Source organism: Anabrus simplex, chromosome 1 (genome assembly GCF_040414725.1).
Source record: "Anabrus simplex isolate iqAnaSimp1 chromosome 1, ASM4041472v1, whole genome shotgun sequence".
Taxonomy (NCBI): domain Eukaryota; kingdom Metazoa; phylum Arthropoda; class Insecta; order Orthoptera; family Tettigoniidae; genus Anabrus; species Anabrus simplex.
Genome location: NC_090265.1, coordinates 452,201,372 through 452,222,308, shown reverse-complemented (window position 1 = coordinate 452,222,308; position 20,937 = coordinate 452,201,372). Strand labels below are relative to the sequence as shown.

General features: G+C 41.4%; 1 protein-coding gene across 1 annotated transcript in view; it reads left to right on the top strand.

The window, feature by feature from the left end:
* hd (humpty dumpty) overlaps window positions 1-20,937 on the top strand; it is a 149,073-nt gene that overhangs the window by 83,990 nt on the left and 44,146 nt on the right. Inside the window, exons 6-7 of the mRNA XM_067144388.2 lie at window positions 20,211-20,361; window positions 20,484-20,746. Coding sequence (XP_067000489.1) covers window positions 20,211-20,361; window positions 20,484-20,746 — 414 coding nt within the window. The remainder of the gene's footprint in view (window positions 1-20,210; window positions 20,362-20,483; window positions 20,747-20,937) is intronic.

The following is a 20,937-nucleotide window of genomic DNA, read 5'->3' as shown; positions in this document are numbered from 1 at the left end:
AGGCTGACCAAATGGATGGAATAGAAGTAGTGCCATCTATCGCTGGAGGTCCTCTGTGTATACATGAATGAGCTCAAGACAGAACACGACATGTCTGCCACAACAGGAGCTTAGATTTGTTCATTACACTCACATGCAATCCTAAATGGAAAGAAATTCAAGAAAGTCTTGTACCTACACTACCACAGACCTGATATTGCTGTAAAGGTGTTTCAACATAAAGTGAAGGAGTTGATCTTTTAATTAAATTAAAGGATAATTGTTTAGCAAAGTACGATGTTGCATGTTATCAGTGGAATGGCAAAAACAAGGCTTGTCTGATGTTCACATCTTGCTATGGTTGAAAAAAGGTCTCTCTTCCAACATGGTTGATCAATTTGTATGCGCTGAAATTCCAGATCCTACTAGTGACCAACTTCTACCCTGTGGAAACTTGAAAATAAATTCTCCATGTATGAAAGAAGGAAGCTGTGCAAAATATTGTCCTGCTATGCTGCTTCAAGAGACACAAAGGGATGAAGATGGTTATTGAAAGCATAGGAGATGATTTGTCAGATGGTGGTGGTTTTACAGTGAACATGGAATTAGCAGACTGGTAGTGCCATATAATCCTGTTTAATTGCGTATTTTCAGTGCTCATATCAAAGTCGGAATAACCACTTCTGAGAAGTCTATTAAGTATATTTGTAAGTACACCGAAAGGGTTGATCAGGCAGCCTTTGCTCTGGAAAACAAAGACCAGATTGATGATAAAGACATATGAAAGTGGTCGATACATCAGCAGTTCTGAAAGAGTCTGGATGATCTTTGGACTGTACCTTAATTAAGGCCATGTCTGCTTCCTTCTCATTGTCCCTTTCCTGTCCCATCATTGCCATAAGACCCATCTGTGTTGGTGCGACGTAAAACAAGTTTTACAATTCACAAACAATATTCCATTTCCACTAATTTTGAAAATGATTCATGCATTTACTTCACCACAAACAATTTGGCAGAAAAACTTACTACCCAAGCAAATACAACACTTTTGGCTTATTTTTAGTTATGTTAAGTGGATGACTTCCGCAAAAATGCTAGTTTACACAGAAATTCCTTCATACTACGTTTGGAAGAATTAAAAAAATTGTTTGTCATAAGCAAGGAGAGGATGTTGATGGTTGGCCAGGAGTTAAAAAAAATAAAAGGATTCTGCTTTATGCTCTGCACGGAAATTGATGTTTCATGAAACAGATGAGCATCGCCTTACCTCTGTTGCCAGCATGCTAGTGCTGTGAAAACAGCTGATGCAACACGACCGCGGTAAACAGCCCTTGTAAAATGTAATACCGTACTTAGAAAAGCTCATGAATTGGGATTGAAAACAATTTTGTAAAAACTACACTTACTAACAACATCCAACACTAAAAGAGAATACATTATTCAGAATAAAAGATAATGAGGAAATAACATATCACTCACCGATAATGGCTGGCACAGGAAGGAGGGTATGGTCTACAAAGGGAACACTCCACTGATCTCAGAGTCACTTTCTTGCCACTTGTCTTTCCCGAACAACACTGAGACATGCTAAACATGCACAGACTACGTAGACTAACCAATACACGGACGTACTGTAAATAAAACTACAGCTATTTTTATACACTGAACTACTAAACCTGTATGGTACTAACTTATGCTATGCTAAACTGTAAACTACGCTATACTGTACTATACGAGGGGGATAAGGACTAATATGAAAAACACTAGTTACTGAAGAAAAATCCAAAGATCGCGAACCGTACCAAATACCATACACGCTGAGCATGATATGTTAACCACGTGGCGAATGAAAATATTAGAATTATGATATTGATGACTTAAGAGAAAACTGTATCCACTTCCAAAGCTTATTTAGTGCACAAACATTATATTGTGTATCAGGAGGTCTTGGACAGCATCCACTCTAATTCTGTTCAAGTGGATTTTTTTTTTTTTAGATGCTCCACGTGGCTCCGGCAAAACGTTTCTAATAAACTTGCTTTTGGCAAAAGTAAGAAGCACTTATGGGATTGCTCTAGCTGCTTCAACTTTCTACATTGCTGCTACGCTGTTGGAAGGAGGAAAGACCATGGCCCACCAAATGGCTATTTGCTCAGCCTAAAGGCCTGCAGATTACGAGGGGTCTTGTGGTCGGAACGACACATCCTCTTGGCCGTAATTCTCGGCTTTCTAGACCGGTGCCACTATCTCATCGTCAGATAAGCTCACTGGACAAAAAATTAGTCACTCCTGGAGAAATCATTACAAGCATCATTTAATATCATGTAACTCCGCCTCTGGACTTGTAACTGCCTGAATTCTTTTAGGAATGAGTCCATAAGGTTGTGCAGGTTCGTCACATCCAAATTAAGTCACTCGCTGAGGATTTTATTACGCAGTTCCACCAATTTGCGGAGGTGCTGATGTCTGCGGTTTACCTGCTGTTCCAACATGTCCCACAGATTTTCAGTGGGGTTCAAGTCAGGTGATTTTGCAGGCAAATCGAGATGTAATAATGTTCATAAAACCAGTCACACGTGTCCAGCTCAATGAACTTTGCTATTGTCATCTTGAAAAATCGAGGAATCAATAGCATACTCATCATGCAGATGTTGACTGAAAGGCAACGTCTGATCATCCAGAATGTTTAAATAAACTTGTTGGTTCATGTTAGTGGTCACCTCAGTGAGCAGGTCCAATCCATGATACAAAAAACACCCCAAAAACATCACAGACCACCTCCGGCTTGAACCTGACCTTTCACACATCCAGGATGAAATGTCTCATTTGGCCTTTCGTGTACTCAACGACATGCGTCATTGGAATACGGGCAAAAATGTGATTCGTCAGACCACATTACATTCCGTCAGTCAGCTTTTGTCCACTTTAGATAATTTCTAGCCCATTGAAGACACGCACCTGTATGTGCCTGTGTGGACAATGGTCTCTTATGAGGTGACCAACTCCAAATGTTCATTGTATGTAGTTCCCGTTGCAGTGTTCTCTTGCTTGCAGGTTGGGATGGACCTTATTCACTGACTGCAGCAATTCCTGTTAGGTTTGGAAGTGACTTTGATTCACAAGCTGTGAAACGTATCTCTGGTCCCTCTCAGTCAGGATTTTTTCTGACCACAATATTGTGACATGTTTTCTGGGTTCGTATAGTACACCACTGCTTGTAGACACGTTGAACAGTCCGCTGCAGTACACCAACAAATCCAGCAAATTCATGCACCGTACACTGTCTGTTTGAAACATCAATGTCTCACTGATCGTTACTGCCTTGTGCTCAAGAAGAGGCAGTGCACGTGTGGTTGAGCACGGAACTTTTTCGCCACTCCATCTAAACAGGCTTAATAATCCATCTGTGCGTGCACACCAGGATGACTATTTTTTTGTCCGGTGAGCTTAGCTCCTCAATTGTAATCACAGTAATCAGGTAGACTGAGTAGACCTTAAACCAGCCCTCAGATCTGGGTAAAAATTCCTGACCTGACTAAGAATCAAACCCAGGCCTCTGGGTATGAGAGTCATGCTATCCCTACACCGTGGGCCATGTGTCGCCTACAGTATACCTTTGGAAGTAGTTGATAACAAACATAATAATGTACAACAATACAGCTAATCGTGTCAAGGACCATGGTTATTTTAATAGGATTTGAGTGGATACACTGGGCTCCTGAAGCACAATAAGGCATTGAGTCTTAAATATTACCAAAACAAAGAAATGAATGAAAGAACAAACCAACGTACAAACAGTGCTATTATGATAAAGTGAACATAACCGTAACTGGTAAGTTCGTTTATCCTCTTTATCTTCACTTTATCCTCCTTAACCTTTTGAACTCCATTACCCTTAGCGTATGCTTCCTGCTCCACTCCTAATTAATTTCTGCACTATGAACAGCTGTAGGATGTGAAACTGCAAAAGAATCTAACACAAAATATAAGTATGTTACATGAATATATTTACAATTAGGCACACAAAATACATTAATCCGTGTAGGTTTTCATTGTGTGGTACTTTTCAAAACAGTTTTCTGGGTGGAGACCGGGTTTTCTCGAAAAATATTTTTAAGTAGTAAACTGTTTCCTTTCTACCACCTTTCTTGCTCCTGTTTGAACAGACAGCACAGTCTTTATGTTGTTTTCCAGGCAGCTTGTGATGATGTGCAGTTTACCATTCAAATGTTCTTCAACATCAGAAGTAGATGGTCTTCCTCACTTTTGACCTTTGTTGCGTCAACCAACTCGCTGATCACCTGTTTTCGGAAGGTTGTGTGTGACGGAATCTCCATGCGATTCATGGTGTAGTAATCTTTATAGAGCAAAAAGCTGTTGACTATTGCCACTTCAGAAGTATAATTTCCGTCACCATTTCAAGCTTATCACTACAAAAGCGTAGCTTGATGTGTAGTGGTCCGAGCGATCAACGCCTCTCATATGTGACGTGTAGTCAACAATTATGTTTGGTTTCCCTAATTGTTCTAATTGTTCAACACAGTTTCTTTTCTTTCTGACAATAACTGAGGTTGAATTGTTTCCAGATGTTGAAAGCATCAGTACTGTGCGCTTGTCATGCCATCCCAGAACCATCATTGTGTCTGTGCGTAAGCACTTGACTTCATGCTTCCTTAGGCGCAGATTTTTCTTCCGGATCCCATTTGGCAAGTGCTTGCGATTCGGTTGAATTGTTCGAGTGATATGGATCTTTTGCTTCAGTAATTCATCAGCCAGAGTAACACCTATATAGAGATGATCAGTGTAGACATGGTACCCAGACTGACCTGTTGCATTTGTAATATTAGCAACTAACTGAAGCATGATTCTTTCTGTGAAAGCCAAGTCCGGTCGAATAAAAAATTCTGTAGTTGCAAAACCGTAGTAAGGGATAAGACTACACACATATGCATATGTACAATCGGATATTACATAAACTCTGAGTCCCCATTTAGTAGGCTTCTGCAGATTGTACATCTTGAATAACACATGGCCTCTGAAAGACATTGTTGATTCATTAGCTGCTAGATATTTATGTGATGCATAAACTTCCAAGAACTGTTCACTGATATAGTCCAAAACGTACTTGACTTTGCTAATTCGAGACCTAACTTGAGGATTCAAATGGATAGCTGAATCTGGAGCAGAAACGTGCAGAGCCCAGAATATCTGAAAAAATCTTTTGCGGCTAAAACAGTCTACAAAAAACTGGACGATTCTAACCAACCTCTTGAAAAGAAATCCTGCATTCTGTCGTTTTTCTGCATTGCCATATTCATTAAAACTCCATGGAAAGCCTTCATTTCGTTTACGGTAACATCAGTCCAACCCCACCAAGCCGAATGCCTTGTAAGTGGTGTCACTTTCTGAATTTTGACTTTAGCATATCTCAGTTAAAATTGAAATACCGGTAATTGATATCTGTTGGTCTCGTCGGCAATTTGCTTGAATAACTCGCCACTAAAAATAAGTTGAAAAAATCCTTAAGGTGTTGAGGGATTGTTCCTACCTGATGCTTTGTATCCATAAATTGTTTCATTGAATGAGAATGCAGGTAAATCAGGATCGCCAGCTTTCCACTCGTGCCATGGGTATGGAGGAGCATCACCTCCGGTTTCATTATCACTATCACTTTGTTCACTTTCACTTACATTATTCCTTATAAATCATCCAAGTCAGTTGTTGGTTCATCATCGTCACTATCACTGTCCACTAACTGTTCTAAAATATCCAGTTCCATGAGTGAAGACGAAGCAGAAGCCATGTTTACATTCAAACAACAATATCTGTGAACTTGCATAAACATTCGAGAATATCAGAGCTTAAAAAAGTTACCACAATTCCCGCAAACTATTGTAAATAGGAAAACGTGTTCTCTCAGAGACCGTTAGATAGCTCTACAATACCAGAACACGCACAGTTGTCATATGAGCGCTGAAAGTACGAGATATTGTCATGTCGAGTGGAGCTCGACATCAGAGCGCAAGTCTAATATTTTAATGTCGAACCACACTTGACATAGGAGTGCAAAAGGTTAACTTAGACCTGTTTGCTTCAGTACTTCGAACTTTTCACCCATGTTTGTTTAAAATTTTTACATGAGTATATTGTTGCGCCTAGAGAAACCTCTATGTGATAATATTTCAGCTTAGAACTCTGAACAGAAAGGTTCTGTTATCTAAGGTTTAGTACAGCATGAACTATATTAATGGATTTTTGTTGTAAGTGATACATGTGCTGTGGGTCAGTATTTCTTGCCTCATCATTGTCGCATAATGGTATCTTGAGGCAAAATGGCGATCTGTCTTCATTTTCACAAACGTGACTACCAGGTCACTACTTAAATTAGGATCACTTGCACATATTAAAGAATCCAGGTTCTATATAACTTATGGCCCTCTTCGGATTGTAAGTCTTTGATAAGAGCAGAAATGTTTCTCCATATCTTGTACAGTTTGTAACTACTGTATGACAAACTTTGAATCCAGGACTCCAAGCAGTATGTACTGTGGTCTGTTCCTCCTATGTCTGTCTGAACACCTTAGTGTGGATAAGTGCTTTTTTGTTTCTTTAGCTAACCAATCTTCAGTGCAATTCAAATCTTCCAGCATTTCCAATTGAAACTGACACTGAAATGGAGGTTGAAGGTTTTTCACTGCTCTTATTTTCCAGTCGAAAGGTATTCTTGTGGGCTAGATGAATTATCATGTTCAGAAAAATGGAAAGAGATTGCAGTTATGATTATATCAGCACTAGTCTGAAATATATTATCCATGGTGTGTGATTCAAGGCATTGATGATAGTACTTTTAAGGAAGACTGGGAAGGAATTATTCAAGTTTGTGTACAGTACTTAAAGGGTGGTTTTGAAAATAATGAAGAAAAATATGAAGTATCTCAAGCAAGGAGATTCCTTGACACTTTCACTTGGCCAACAGAAAATATACTTCAAGATTTACTGGCTACTCCAAGTTGAAACTGGCTTCTGAAGAAGAGAAAAATATGTGGAAGGCCAGAATGAATGAATGAATGAATGGTATGAATTTAAAGTAATTGAGCAGAAGATCTACTTATGAAAGTTATTTCTTTGAATACAAAATTTCCTTTCCTCAGGATACTTATCAGCATTGTTGTGGTACTGCGAGTATCAACAGCTTCAAGTGAAAGGGGACTTAATACTATGAATCTATTAAAAAATAAGTTCAGATCTTCACTGCAAACAGATAATATGAATCATTCATTGAAGATCAATATTAATGGCCAAAGCCAGAAGAGTACTGGTATTTTCAAACAAAGGGATATAGACATGTTAGAAGGATTGAGTAAGAAGGAAGCAGCGGTGATGGCTGAAGATGATGAGATCATACTGGTTAATACTATAAAGGTAAGCAACTAAATTTTTTTTTAACCTGGTTCCTAGATTCTTTCTGATTTGTCCTGTCCTGATAATGTATTGAAATGAAATGACGTATGGCTTTTAGTGCCGGGAGTGTCGGAGGACAAGTTTGGCTCGTCAGATGCAGGTCTTTTGATTTGACTCCCGTAGGCGACCTGCGTGTCGTGATGAGGATGAAGTGATGATGAAGACAGCTCATACACCTAGCCCCTGTGCCAGCGGAATTAACCAATTATGGTTAAAATTCCTGACTCTGCCAGGAATCGAAACTGGGACCCCTGTGACCAAAGGCCAGCAAGCTAACCATTTAGCCATGGAGCCGTTTATTGCAGTGTTGTGATTGAATTTTGCTAGTTTATATTTATTACATTGTTTTTTATTACTCTATTTTCAGGGTGACCCAATAAATGCACTTGCTCATACACACACGCGCGCGCGCGCGCGCGCGCACACACACACACACACACACACACACACACACACACACACACACACACACACACACACACACACACACACACACACACACACACACACACACACACACACACACACACACACACACACACACACACACACACACACACACACACACACACACACACACACACACACACACACACACACACACACACACACACACACACACACACACACACACACACACACACACACACACACACACACACACACACACACACACACACACACACACACACACACACACACACACACACACACACACACACACACACACACACACACACACACACACACACACACACACACACACACACACACACACACACACACACACACACACACACACACACACACACACACACACACACACACACACACACACACACACACACACACACACACACGAATGGCTGCTCTGCTCTTACTAATTGCTGTCTGCTTTATTTACAAGTCTCTCTTTACACAACAGGCGGTCTGGCCCACTGGTATTACATAGGAACGGCTGTAAACCTTGCTTTCACTTGTGCTCACAAGTCCAGTCACCCCATACAGCAGTTGTGTGCCGACCGCTGGGTTTGAACACGGTGCTACTGGCTACACAATACACGATGAATGTTCCTTGGTTCGATCCACGAGACAGTCCATTCATTCACACTGTCAAACTCAGTGAACAAATAAACAGCAACAGCTCAACGGTGTTAAACGGGAGGACATGACTCCTCATCACACAATTACTAACACAGTTCCAATTACATTCACGATAGCTGCTCCGGTTGCCACCTCTACAACAATCCTCAGTCCACAGAAGTACATAAACGCACAGTTCTGTCAGGTAGTACACAATCCTCCGTTCCGTCCATCGTCTTCAGTCCAGCTACTCACTGGGCACTCCAACACAACCGCAACAGCTCACTCGCATCAGCCTTTGTTTATACCTCGGTTACTAGAATATTGAGGCTTCTGCTGGAGATGGAACATTCCCGTTATACCTCCCAGAAATCGCAAGGAAAAACTAGACGAAGGGAACAATAGAGGAAGTGTCATGGCATGTCCTCGGGCGGGCTGGGAGGTTCCCCGAACTGGCTTAGTCATCCCTGATAATAATTGTTACCGTGTTTTGGTGGTAGTTATGCATGAAAGAAGGTGCTGGGTGGTGAATAGGTCTCAAGCTACTAAAGTGAAATTAATTTTAAAATTTAACAAGGTTATATTTTCTTTTCAAAATTAGGTAACAACAAATAGAACAGGTACTTAGTAGCCGAAACACAATTGAAAAATACATTTACATACATTTACATAGGTACCCCATTTGGGGCTTCAAAAGTCAGAAACATAATTCTTGGGCAATCAGCTCAGTTTTACCCCAAACACAATTTTAACAGAGGGGCAGAAAACCCCATTCATACCTAGGAGCCCTTGCTCCAAATTACACTGAAAAGCCTCCTCGAGGCATACAATATACAATTTTCAAAAGAGCCGCTCGCTCTCAATTTTAAGCCTCTCCCAGGCCACACCAAACTCCACCTTTAAGCTGTCCTCAAAGGACATATACACAGGGGTAAAATACCCCACCTACTGAGGTCTATTAAATGACAAGAAGGTTAATACATGACCTCTAAAATACAATTTGAGGGGAGGCGAACTTGCACTCCTAATACACTTTGTTTAAGACCTACTTGGCCTTAGGCCGTTAGTGCAAGGGCTAATCCCATACTACAGAGGTGACTTAAGAAAATAACAATTTACATTACATTACGGAAGAATTGGTTGAGAAAATAAGTTCACCTCCAGACAATGTGAGTGGGAGCTCGAGAGGGTTAGCACTCTCTATCCCAGTATGTAGCTTTACAAGAGAATAGATGAGAAGAGAAGTTACATTTTAGGAAAAGGTTACATAGTGGAACGCTTAGAACCCGCCCCGAAAGTTAAACTGCTGAGCTAGCAAAGAAAGAATTTATTAATCGGCCATTACCTTGTTGTTGACCGCTGCCGAAGAAAGAGGCGCTTCCCGCCCCCTGCTATGTACTTAACACACTGAAAGATGGAACAAAAGTGGCCCGGAGACCCGAAAATCAGCAGTTTATATCCTCTCGCGGAAGGTTCTAGGCGTTAGGGGAAAGAAAACACCCTCCCACAAACTCTTTATTGGGTAGGACCCCGCAACAGATCCAAGTTGGGGGAAGATACACCAGATTGGTCAGAAATTAATAGAAGAAATTCGGGATTGGATACATTCATAACAAGGGGAAGAAAGGGGTAAATATTGCCAACTTAAACAATGACAGAAAGAAATTTAACAAAGAACAAACTCTTGAAATTAAATTTTCTCCAAAAAAAAGTTCTTTGATTCCGCACTAGGTTGCACTATTGTAGATCTTCAGTAGTGTCCTCTAGAAGAGAAAGTTCACACTTCTTACTTCAAGCGAAACAAAAACACATCAAAAATGACACAGTTCAAAAACTCAAAATTTTCCACGTGGTGACATCTTCTGAGAAGGTAAAGAATTAACAGCGTAGATAAAGTTCAGACTTCCTCCAGCAGAGGAGTTTCACCTGGCGCAATTTTTAAATTAGCGGCGTGGAGGTGTACCGCCCGGTACAGACCTCCCCCCCCCAAAAGTTCCTCCAGGGGTGACACACGAAATCTGTTTGAAACAAGGTCCAAGTTATGCTGTGGATATGAAGATTGATTGCAGAAGCATTTATAAGATTTCTTAATTTGGTTTGATTGAGTTTCAAAATTTTGTTGTTGCAGATGAAGTAAAGTCTTTATATTTGTAGAAGTTGAATTTCTGAAGATAACTTTTTATACTTGAAAGTGAAGGAAAAAAAAAAAATTTTCAAAGTCCACCAAATATTGCAGTTGAATTCCCAAGTGTAGTCATTACTTATAGTAACTGTTCATGTAGTAGATGGTGATGAAGTGGGATGGCCAGACCGGCCGTTGCGGCTTGCGTCCAAAGGAGGCCGCTCGGACCCCTCAAGTACCCTGAGATACCGCTCGCCCGCACTATGAGGGGAGCAGAGGTGTTGAAGCACGCCGCGCCCGCGGTGAACATATACAGGCTGCGGGCAAGTAGCAGGTCGTGCGCCGCACATCAGCCTTGGCCGGGAGGAGAGCTCCGGCTCGCCGTGCACACGTCGTTCTCGCTGGGGCCGAGGGGGCCCGTCCTCTGCTCCAGTTGCTGCACGGCGCCGCGCGGCTGCGGGGGCACTGAAACATTAAAGCTTGGCGGCAGAATTGTGTTGGACCATCATCTTCTTTGAGGGTACAGGCTTGTGGAGAGGTTGAGGGGCCAGCGGCGTGCGGATATCCATGGCATTTACTCAAATCAAGCCACAGTGTGTATTGAAGCAGGAGACGGGAGCGTGGTAATGGCCGAGGCAAGGACAGAATGGCAGTTTAACGGATCGGGGAAGGTTTTACACGAGGCTTACATATAAGACCAAAATATTATAGAAGGGGCAGAAAGCCTTAAAAGTTGAACTAAAAAAAAATATAACCTTCATATTCCTTTCAAATTATATGAAGCAAGTTGACACAAAATTTACACTGGTTTCACCTGTGACAGGTGAACCCTAAATATCCTCTCGGTGGCTGGATTGCTTACTAACAACGTAACTGGCGTAAGAAAATCGAGAATTATACAAGGCCCATGAAATCTGGGGGCAAGCTTGCCCGCGGGAACAAAATTCTTGACCATCACCTGGTCACCTACCTTCAAAGTGGTGGGTCTCCGTCCACGATCATACTTTTCCCTAACCTTTTCATGAGACACTTTAAGATTGGCTTTAGCCTTCTTCCAAAGATCTTTAATGTTATCCGGATCTATTGTCTCGGGTAGAATGTCATTCAGAGACCAGAGGTTAGAGAGCGGCGAGTTGGGAACAAACTTGAACATCAAAGAAGCTGGAGTAAACTTGTGAGATTCATGAACCACCGAATTCAAAGCAAAAGCTATCCAATGCAGGGACGTGTCCCACCTGGAATGATCTTCATGATGATAGGCAATAAGTGCGGACCTGAGATTACGGTTAACCCGTTCAGCCAGGGATGGTTGAGGGTAATAAGCAGAAGTAGTTACATGAGAGATGGACAAGTCAAAACAGAATTTACGAAAAAGATTAGATGTAAAAGCCTTAGCATTATCAGATACAATATATTGGCACGGACCAAAAGAAGCAAAAATAGAATTTAAGCAAGTAATTGTAGACTGAGCGGTAGCCAGCTTAGTCGGAAATAACCACGAAAATCTTGTAAAACCATCTACACATACAAAGATGAATTTGTTGGCATTTCCCTTCGACTGGGGGAAGGGTCCTACATAATCAATATACAGGCGTTCCATGGGGCGCGACGCTTGATGAGAAGACAAAAAGCCTACCTTAGTGGACGTGGTGGGTTTACTGAGCAAACAAGATTTACAAGCTTTTACTAGTTCACGGATTTCACCGTCCATACCTTTCCAGATGAACATTTCACGAATTTTTTCACGAGTTTTAAAGATACCAAGATGCCCTCCTAATGGGGTCTCATGATAATACTTGAAGATCATAGGTACAAGAACCGCTGGAACAACAACTTTCATCAACTTATCATGCCTCGAAGGGCAACATAGAACACCATTCCTCAGAACATAAGGGACAACATGTTCCCCAGAAGAAAGGGTTTCCATTATCGGAGCCAGCGTTGGATCTTCACGTTGGTATTTCTCAATATCCCTAAAAAGCATGGGAGCATCTGTTAAGATGGCATTAACACCAGATAGTATGGACTCGGAAGGTGATGAACTGTCGACCGGTTCGTGGGTCTCGACGTCGTTATGAAACATACGGCTGAGTCCATCAGCAACAACATTTTCGGTACCTCTGATATGTCTAACATCAAACTGGAAGGCGGAAATACGAATAGCCCAGCGGGCTATACGACCAGTACGACGCGGCCTACCTAAGACCCAGCTTAAGGCTTGATTATCTGTCTCCAGGTCGAATTTGACATGTTCCAGATAGAGACGGAACTTTTCTAAGGCAAATAAGACTGCCAACCCTTCGAGCTCATAGATGGAATACTTGGCTTCTTGAGCCGATAGAGTCCTAGATGCATAGGCGATGGGTCGCCTCCCTAGTTCAGTCTCTTGAAGAAGGACTGCAGCTACAGCTGACGATGACGCATCGGTTTGGACAATGAATTTCTTTGAGAAATCAGGCATAGCAAGGACAGGGGCATTACAGAGAGCTAATTTCAGATCTTCAAAAGCGGCTTGTTGAGAAGGTCCCCACTCGAATTTGATGCCTTTCCTACGAAGAAGGTTTAAGGGCGCCGCTCTATTAGCGAAGTTAGGAATAAACTTCCTGAAGAAATTCACCATACCAATGAACCTGGCGATACCTTTAATGTCCTTGGGAGGTTTGAAATCACGGATGGCCTGGGTTCTAGAATGATCGACTGCTACACCATCAGGTGACACAATATGCCCTAGGAATGACATAGAGGGCTTAGCAAAGGCAACCTTGGACAACTTAACAGTTAACCCAGCCTTACGAAGGCGATCGAGAACTTCTCGCAGATGATCTAGATGTTCTTCAAAAGTCTCTGAAAATACGACGACATCATCTAAGTAGTGATATAAGTACTCGAATTTGATGTCGGAGAAGACCCTATCTAGTAGCCTAGTGAGCACAGCTGCCCCCGTGGGGAGCCCGAAAGGCACGCGGTTGTATTCGTATAAATTCCAGTCCGTGGCAAACGCTGTAAGGTGTTTAGACTCTTCGGCAAGGGGAATTTGATTGTAGGCCTGATTTAAGTCCAAGATAGTAAAGAACTTGGCCTTACGAAACCATGAAAAGCAAGAATGAAGGTCGGGAAGGGGCACAGATTGCAACACCACCTTCCGATTGAGGGCCCTGTAATCAATGACAGGCCTGAAGCCTCCTTGGGGTTTCGGAACTAGAAAAATAGGCGAAGAATACGCTGACTTAGAGGGCCTAATAATACCGTCCTTCAACATCTGAACGATGATTTCTTTCAGAGCCTTCATTTTAGGTGGAGATAGCCTATACGGTGGAAAACGGACAGGAATCGAATCCGTGACCTCAATTTTGTATTCAATAAGGTCAGTAACACCAAGAGTATCAGAGAACACCTCGGGAAACGACTGACACAGTTTGCGAATACTATCAGCCTGCTCCTCAGGTAGATGTCTAAGGTCTAACAACATCTCATCCTGGGTAGGCGAAATAGAAGAACATGACACAGAATTACACTTTAATAGTGGTATGCTACAATTAGAGGCAAATTTGAAAGTGCAAGACCTACTCTGAAGATCGAGCACAAGACCAGTGTGAGAAATAAAGTCCGCTCCCAATATAATGGGGCAAGACAATTGCTTGGCCACGAACAATTTAACTTTCCATGTGAATTGAAAAATACGAATTTTGACATATAAGGAACCTAGAATATCTAACGGGGATGAATTAGCCGAAACATATTGCACAGGAGATGAGACATAGTCAGGTAGTTTACAAACAGATTTCAATTTAGAATACCATTCAGCCGAAATAATCGAACAAACACTGCCTGAGTCTAAGAGGGCTGTTATAGGCTCGTTATTTAACTCAATCTTAAGAAAAGGAACCGGTGCGGGGGTATCCGCCGCAATCCTAAGACATTCTTTAGGGCATTCAAAAGATGAATTTGAAGGCTGATCGTTCTCTGCATTTACAACCTGTTTACTAGGGGCTGAGTCTCGGGAAGATGGATTAGTCGACTCAGCCGAAGCCACTAGTCACTTTTTATTATTGGCATAGTTGGAATTTGCACCGGAAGTTGAGCAGGAGGGGGTGCTATTTGAGTTTGGGCAATTCTTGGCGATATGTGAGAAGGCCCCACACTTAAAACAGCCTTGTGATGACCCGGCTCCATTCCTTGTCCCACTTGACTTGATCAGTGGACACTTGTTGCGCAGACGGTCAGGCGACCCGCAAGCGTAACATTTACGGTGATTGACTGGTCGGCGAGGTGGAGGCCGAGTGTTACTAAAAGAAGGCGGGGGTTCTTTCGCGACACGCAAGGAATCGGCGTATCTAACTCCTTCCGCTGAGACGGCCAATGCTTCAAGTTCAGAGAAACTTTGCGGGCACGCCGCGAAACACAAATATGACCTATAGGGAGGTGAAATTCCTTCTACAATAGCCTGTACAATCTGATCTTCCGGAAAATGAAGGGCAAACACCCTAGTATAAAACTTAATGTCCTGTATGAAATCAGCCAAGTTTTCATCCAAGCGCTGTACACGATAATAGTACTTCTGAATAAGGGAGGACCTGGCCCTAGCTGGGATGAAATTAGCTAGCAAATGGGCATGGAAATCCTCTATAGATGATTGCTCGGCAATGGCTCTTACGATTTTATCTGAGAGAATACCAATAGCATACGGATAGATAATTTGCAAAATTTGACATGGAGAAAGAGAAAACACAAGGGCATGATCCTGAAATTCAACTAGAAATCTTAAAAATGCAATTACATCACTGGTGGTATTAACAGAAAATTTAGAAATACCTCTGAGCAACATTGCCAAAGGATGAGGCAAGCTGCTAAACCCGGGTGACATAGTAGGTAAAGGTTTCAATGGCAAGGAAGTCAATTCAGAACGGATGTTACTCAACGATGCACAGCGTTCAGGCTCGTTGTCTAATGGGGCAGAGATAGTTTGGGAAGCAATGGTTTTCCTATTTACTTCTCCCTTAGGAGGTGCTTCCTCACTACCAGAATTCACTATGGTGGGTTGATCAGATTTGGGAGGAACTTCCCCAGTTAACAATTGAGTGACCTTACTAGATAATTCAGACATATTTTCCAGGAGCGTACTAGCTTCCTTCCTCTGAACGTCATTCAGTTTTAGAGACAACAGATCGTTAACCCTATTCGAAAAATGATATAGCCTGCCTTGCACACGCTTAATTTGATTAGGAGACGGATCATTTTCATCAAAAAAACTAACTACAGAAGCTAGCCCAGTAATATTCTCGACGATCGTGGAAAGAGCGTCATCAATTTCTTTCTCTCCCAAATTGGGGATGGAAATGGGCAAATCAAGGGACTCTCTAAGCTTGTTAGTGTCTACTGCAACCGTGCCTCCAGATTGCACATTCCTGATAGTTAATTCATAGATCAACTCCTCTTTGCGCAAATAATTAAGATGGAGAACATCGCGAGGGCCTGGCATGATGACAGAACAATTTTGAAAAAGTCAAAAAATTCCAGCAACTGAGAAAATGGTTAGAGTTCGGATCAAAACAATGTGTAGCCGTCAAAAGGGGCTAAATTGAGACCCATTCAACCACGCTCTGCTACCACTTGTTACCGTGTTTTGGTGGTAGTTATGCATGAAAGAAGGTGCTGGGTGGTGAATAGGTCTCAAGCTACTAAAGTGAAATTAATTTTAAAATTTAACAAGGTTATATTTTCTTTTCAAAATTAGGTAACAACAAATAGAACAGGTACTTCGTAGCCGAAACACAATTGAAAAATACATTTACATAGGTACCCCATTTGGGGCTTCAAAAGTCAGAAACATAATTCTTGGGCAATCAGCTCAGTTTTACCCCAAACACAATTTTAACAGAGGGGCAGAAAACCCCATTCATACCTAGGAGCCCTTGCTCCAAATTACACTGAAAAGTCTCCTCGAGGCATACAATATACAATTTTCAAAAGAGCCGCTTGCTCTCAATTTTAAGCCTCTCCCAGGCCACACCAAACTCCACCTTTAAGCTGTCCTCAAAGGACATATACACAGGGGTAAAATACCCCACCTACTGAGGTCTATTAAATGACAAGAAGGTTAATACATGACCTCTAAAATACAATTTGAGGGGAGGCGAACTTGCACTCCTAATACACTTTGTTTAAGACCTACTTGGCCTTAGGCCGTTAGTGCAAGGGCTAATCCCATACTACAGAGGTGACTTAAGAAAATAACAATTTACATTACATTACGGAAGAATTGGTTGAGAAAATAAGTTCACCTCCAGACAATGTGAGTGGGAGCTCGAGAGGGTTAGCACTCTCTATCCCAGTATGTAGCTTTACAAGAGAATAGATGAGAAGAGAAGTTACATTTTAGGAAAAGGTTACATAGTGGAACGCTTAGAACCCGCCCCGAAAGTTAAACTGCTGAGCTAGCAAAGAAAGAATTTATTAATCGGCCATTACCTTGTTGTTGACCGCTGCCGAAGAAAGAGGCGCTTCCCGCCCCCTGCTATGTACTTAACACACTGAAAGATGGAACAAAAGTGGCCCGGAGACCCGAAAATCAGCAGTTTATATCCTCTCGCGGAAGGTTCTAGGCGTTAGGGGAAAGAAAACACCCTCCCACAAACTCTTTATTGGGTAGGACCCCGCAACAGATCCAAGTTGGGGGAAGATACACCAGATTGGTCAGAAATTAATAGAAGAAATTCAGGATTGGATACATTCATAACAAGGGGAAGAAAGGGGTAAATATTGCCAACTTAAACAATGACAGAAAGAAATTTAACAAAGAACAAACTCTTGAAATTAAATTTTCTCCAAAAAAAAGTTCTTTGACTCCGCACTAGGTTGCACTATTGTAGATCTTCAGTAGTGTCCTCTAGAAGAGAAAGTTCACACTTCTTACTTCAAGCGAAACAAAAACACATCAAAAATGACACAGTTCAAAAACTCAAAATTTTCCACGTGGTGACATCTTCTGAGAAGGTAAAGAATTAACAGCGTAGATAAAGTTCAGACTTCCTCCAGCAGAGGAGTTTCACCTGGCGCAATTTTTAAATTAGCGGCGTGGAGGTGTACCGCCCGGTACAATAATAATAAAATTAATATCGTATGGTCCACCTTTTTCAATACTATATATGCAATATTATTGAATTACATTACTAAACTAGGGACTAGTTTCAGCCTTGGCTGGCCATCTTCAGCCTTAATGTAATACATCTAATAACTAAACAAATGTAAAAACACACAATTGGCATGAAAACTAATGTACAAACACATAGTTAACATTAAAATCTGGGATGAACTAAGTGTAAAATCTGAAAAATAAATTAGGCTCTAAATTCTTAGCATCTGGAGTATGCTCATCATCCAGACTCTTTCCTGTATTGATGTTCATAGAATTATTAGTTCCATCACTGCTAATCATTACAATTTCAATTGCAAAACAGGAACTGGTAGATGTTGATTCTGCAGTCAGATCATCAATCACCAAATCTACTTGAGTGGTGTTAGCAGTATGCAAGCCATTGGATGCCACTGTAAAATAACCACCAGCTGACGCAAAACTGCTATATGGTGTTTCCACATTGGCCAACGTAAATAAAATAAATAAAATAAAATGAAATGTTCCCCTAGTGCTTGTTAAAAACATGCTGAAATGCTGTTGGACATTGTCAGGGCGGCACATGAAGATATGGTTAAAACTGACACATTCTTAATTTGTGGCTGGTATAAATTCGCAATTCATTGCGGTGTCCATGAAGTTAATCTGAATAAACTTGAATTAATGAATAGAAGGAGTGAGAGAGCGTGTTAGTCAAATGGCATAGGTTATATGAGACTTACCTCTCGTTGCGGCATGTGTTGCATGGTGTATTGTTGTGTGCCTCATACTAACGGTTGTGAGATTGAAATGGAAGAAGGAGCAGGGCAAGGAGAGAGAGGCGGGGTAAGGGACGAGGAGGTGTGGCGGGGGGGCGAGGAGGGGGCGGAGGGGAAGGGGGGGGGGTAATTAAGGTGGGGCCGAAGGATGTGGGAAAAGGTATGACTGCTAACACCACTCAAGTAGATTTGGTGGTTGATGATCTGACTGCAGAATCAACATCTACCCGTTCCTGTTTTGCAATTGAAATTGTAATGATTAGCAGTGATGGAACTAACAATTCTATGAATATCAATACAAGAAAGAGTGGATGATGAGCATACTCCATATGCTAAGAATTTAGAGCCTAATTTATTTTTCAGATTTTACACTTAGTTCATCCCAGATTTTAATGTTAATTGTGTGTTTGTACATTAGTTTTCATGTCAATTGTGTGTTTTTACTTTTGTTTAGTTATTAGATGTATTACATTTAGGCTGAAAATGGCCAGCCAAGGCCGAAACTAGTCCCTAGTTTAGTAATATAAATTCAATAATATTGTATTGAAAAAGGTGGATCATACAACATTAATTTAATTATTATTGTGATCACAATTCAAGATGGATTAAAACCCATGAAGTTTATATCCTATGTTTAGTCATCCCTTTCAGTAAATACCGAAGAGACTGCGACAAGGCTGACGGTTGCTTGAGTACTAGGGTTCAGCTGGGGATAGAACATTTCTGTTGTAACTTCCAGAAATTGTGGGGATAAATTGATGAATAGAACAATAGAGGAAGGCTCACGGCATGTCCCCGGGCGGGGTGACAGGTTCCCCGAGCTGGCTTAGTCATCCCTTGCAGGAAATGCTGAAGGGGCTGCGACAAGGCTGGTGGTTGCTTGAACACGTAACAATATGGTTAAGAAATGAGATTATTTATCAAATGGCTTTTAGTACTGGGAATGTCTGAGGACATGTTCGGTTCGCTTGGTGCAGGTCTTTCGATTTGACGCCCATGGGTGACTTGCATGTCTGAATGTGGGGTGATGATGATAATGAGGTAGGGACAGGGTGAAATCTGACGTTGGCACATAGCCTACTTCTGTTGAATAACAGTAAGGGGTCTGCTCAAGGCTTAACATCCCCATCTGACAGATGAATCACCATCAACAATGTCATGTGCCCTCATTCCGTATGAAGACTGTGGAGAGGTTTTGAATTGAATCCAGGCTTTTGGCACGTAATCTAGTGATTAGAAATTGTATGCAACTACCTCTCCTACCCTCCCACCTAACATTCTTATGCTGAATGTCTTTCCACCAGTGGGACTCGGAACTGGCTAAACGCGGTGTTAGACCCTGGAGAAGTGATGCTTGTATGATCATGGCCACCAGGCAGGCTTTAAGAAGTGTGTCAGGATTCCTGTTTTGATGAGGAGGTAGGAAAGGGGTTAGATGTCATGCCCAAGATAATATCAGCTCCTAACAGAACTGGAATCTCTGCCAAATTTCAGTATACGTTAGTCTTTATCTTCCTCAATCAGATTTTTTATTTTTTAAAAAATTAAAATTATCTTGAAGAAATGTTAGGTCTAGATCTTCGAGGTCTATTATTATTCTTGACCTTTGGGTCGTCTGTGTTTTAACTAGTTTTATTTCTTTCTAAATTTAGTCCTTTTAAATTTATGTTTCCAGTTGGTTCGAGCTCTACAGTGTCCATACTTCTATGTATGTGCCAACAATTTCACATGTCTTTTCCGAGCGGCTGGCATTGGTGGACTAACTGATATTCATGCTCTTTTAACACCAACAACAAGAGGTTTTCGGCAACTTCTTAAGGATGAAGGTAACAGTCTCTCAGTATTAAAACAAATTGTAATTCTTGTTAAGCCCAAACAAGTTCTAAACAGCTGTAATTAGTGTATTTTTCTAAACTAATTTTTGGAATATTCATAATTGTATTTGCAGATGTTGTATTCAGTATGCCTTTGAAGAAATCTCGAAACCTTTCAAAACGTCTTTCAAGTGAAAGCAATAGTGACACAGGGTATGATACTCTGGATTCCATAAATGACGATCAGTCTGTATCTAATACTTGGCCGTCTGCAGAAAAAGATTCAAAGGATCAGACTGGAGATGACGGTGATGACGACGATGATGAAAATGAAGATGAATGGTTGCAGAGTATGGGAATAGCAGAGGATGAGATTCGTAAACTTAATACTCAGCAGGTTTGTTTAAATTGTTTGTTGGAAATATGAAGGAGTTTTTCCGGAAATGTAAGATAACTTCTGTTATATGTATAGTTGTGGACGTCGGAGGTAAACTTTCGTAAAAACGAAAGCGATTTTGTGGTTTGTATAGTATGTGACTTGTTTTGGTCGTGTATTCTTGTGGGTGAACTATTGTATGTTTTGCAAGA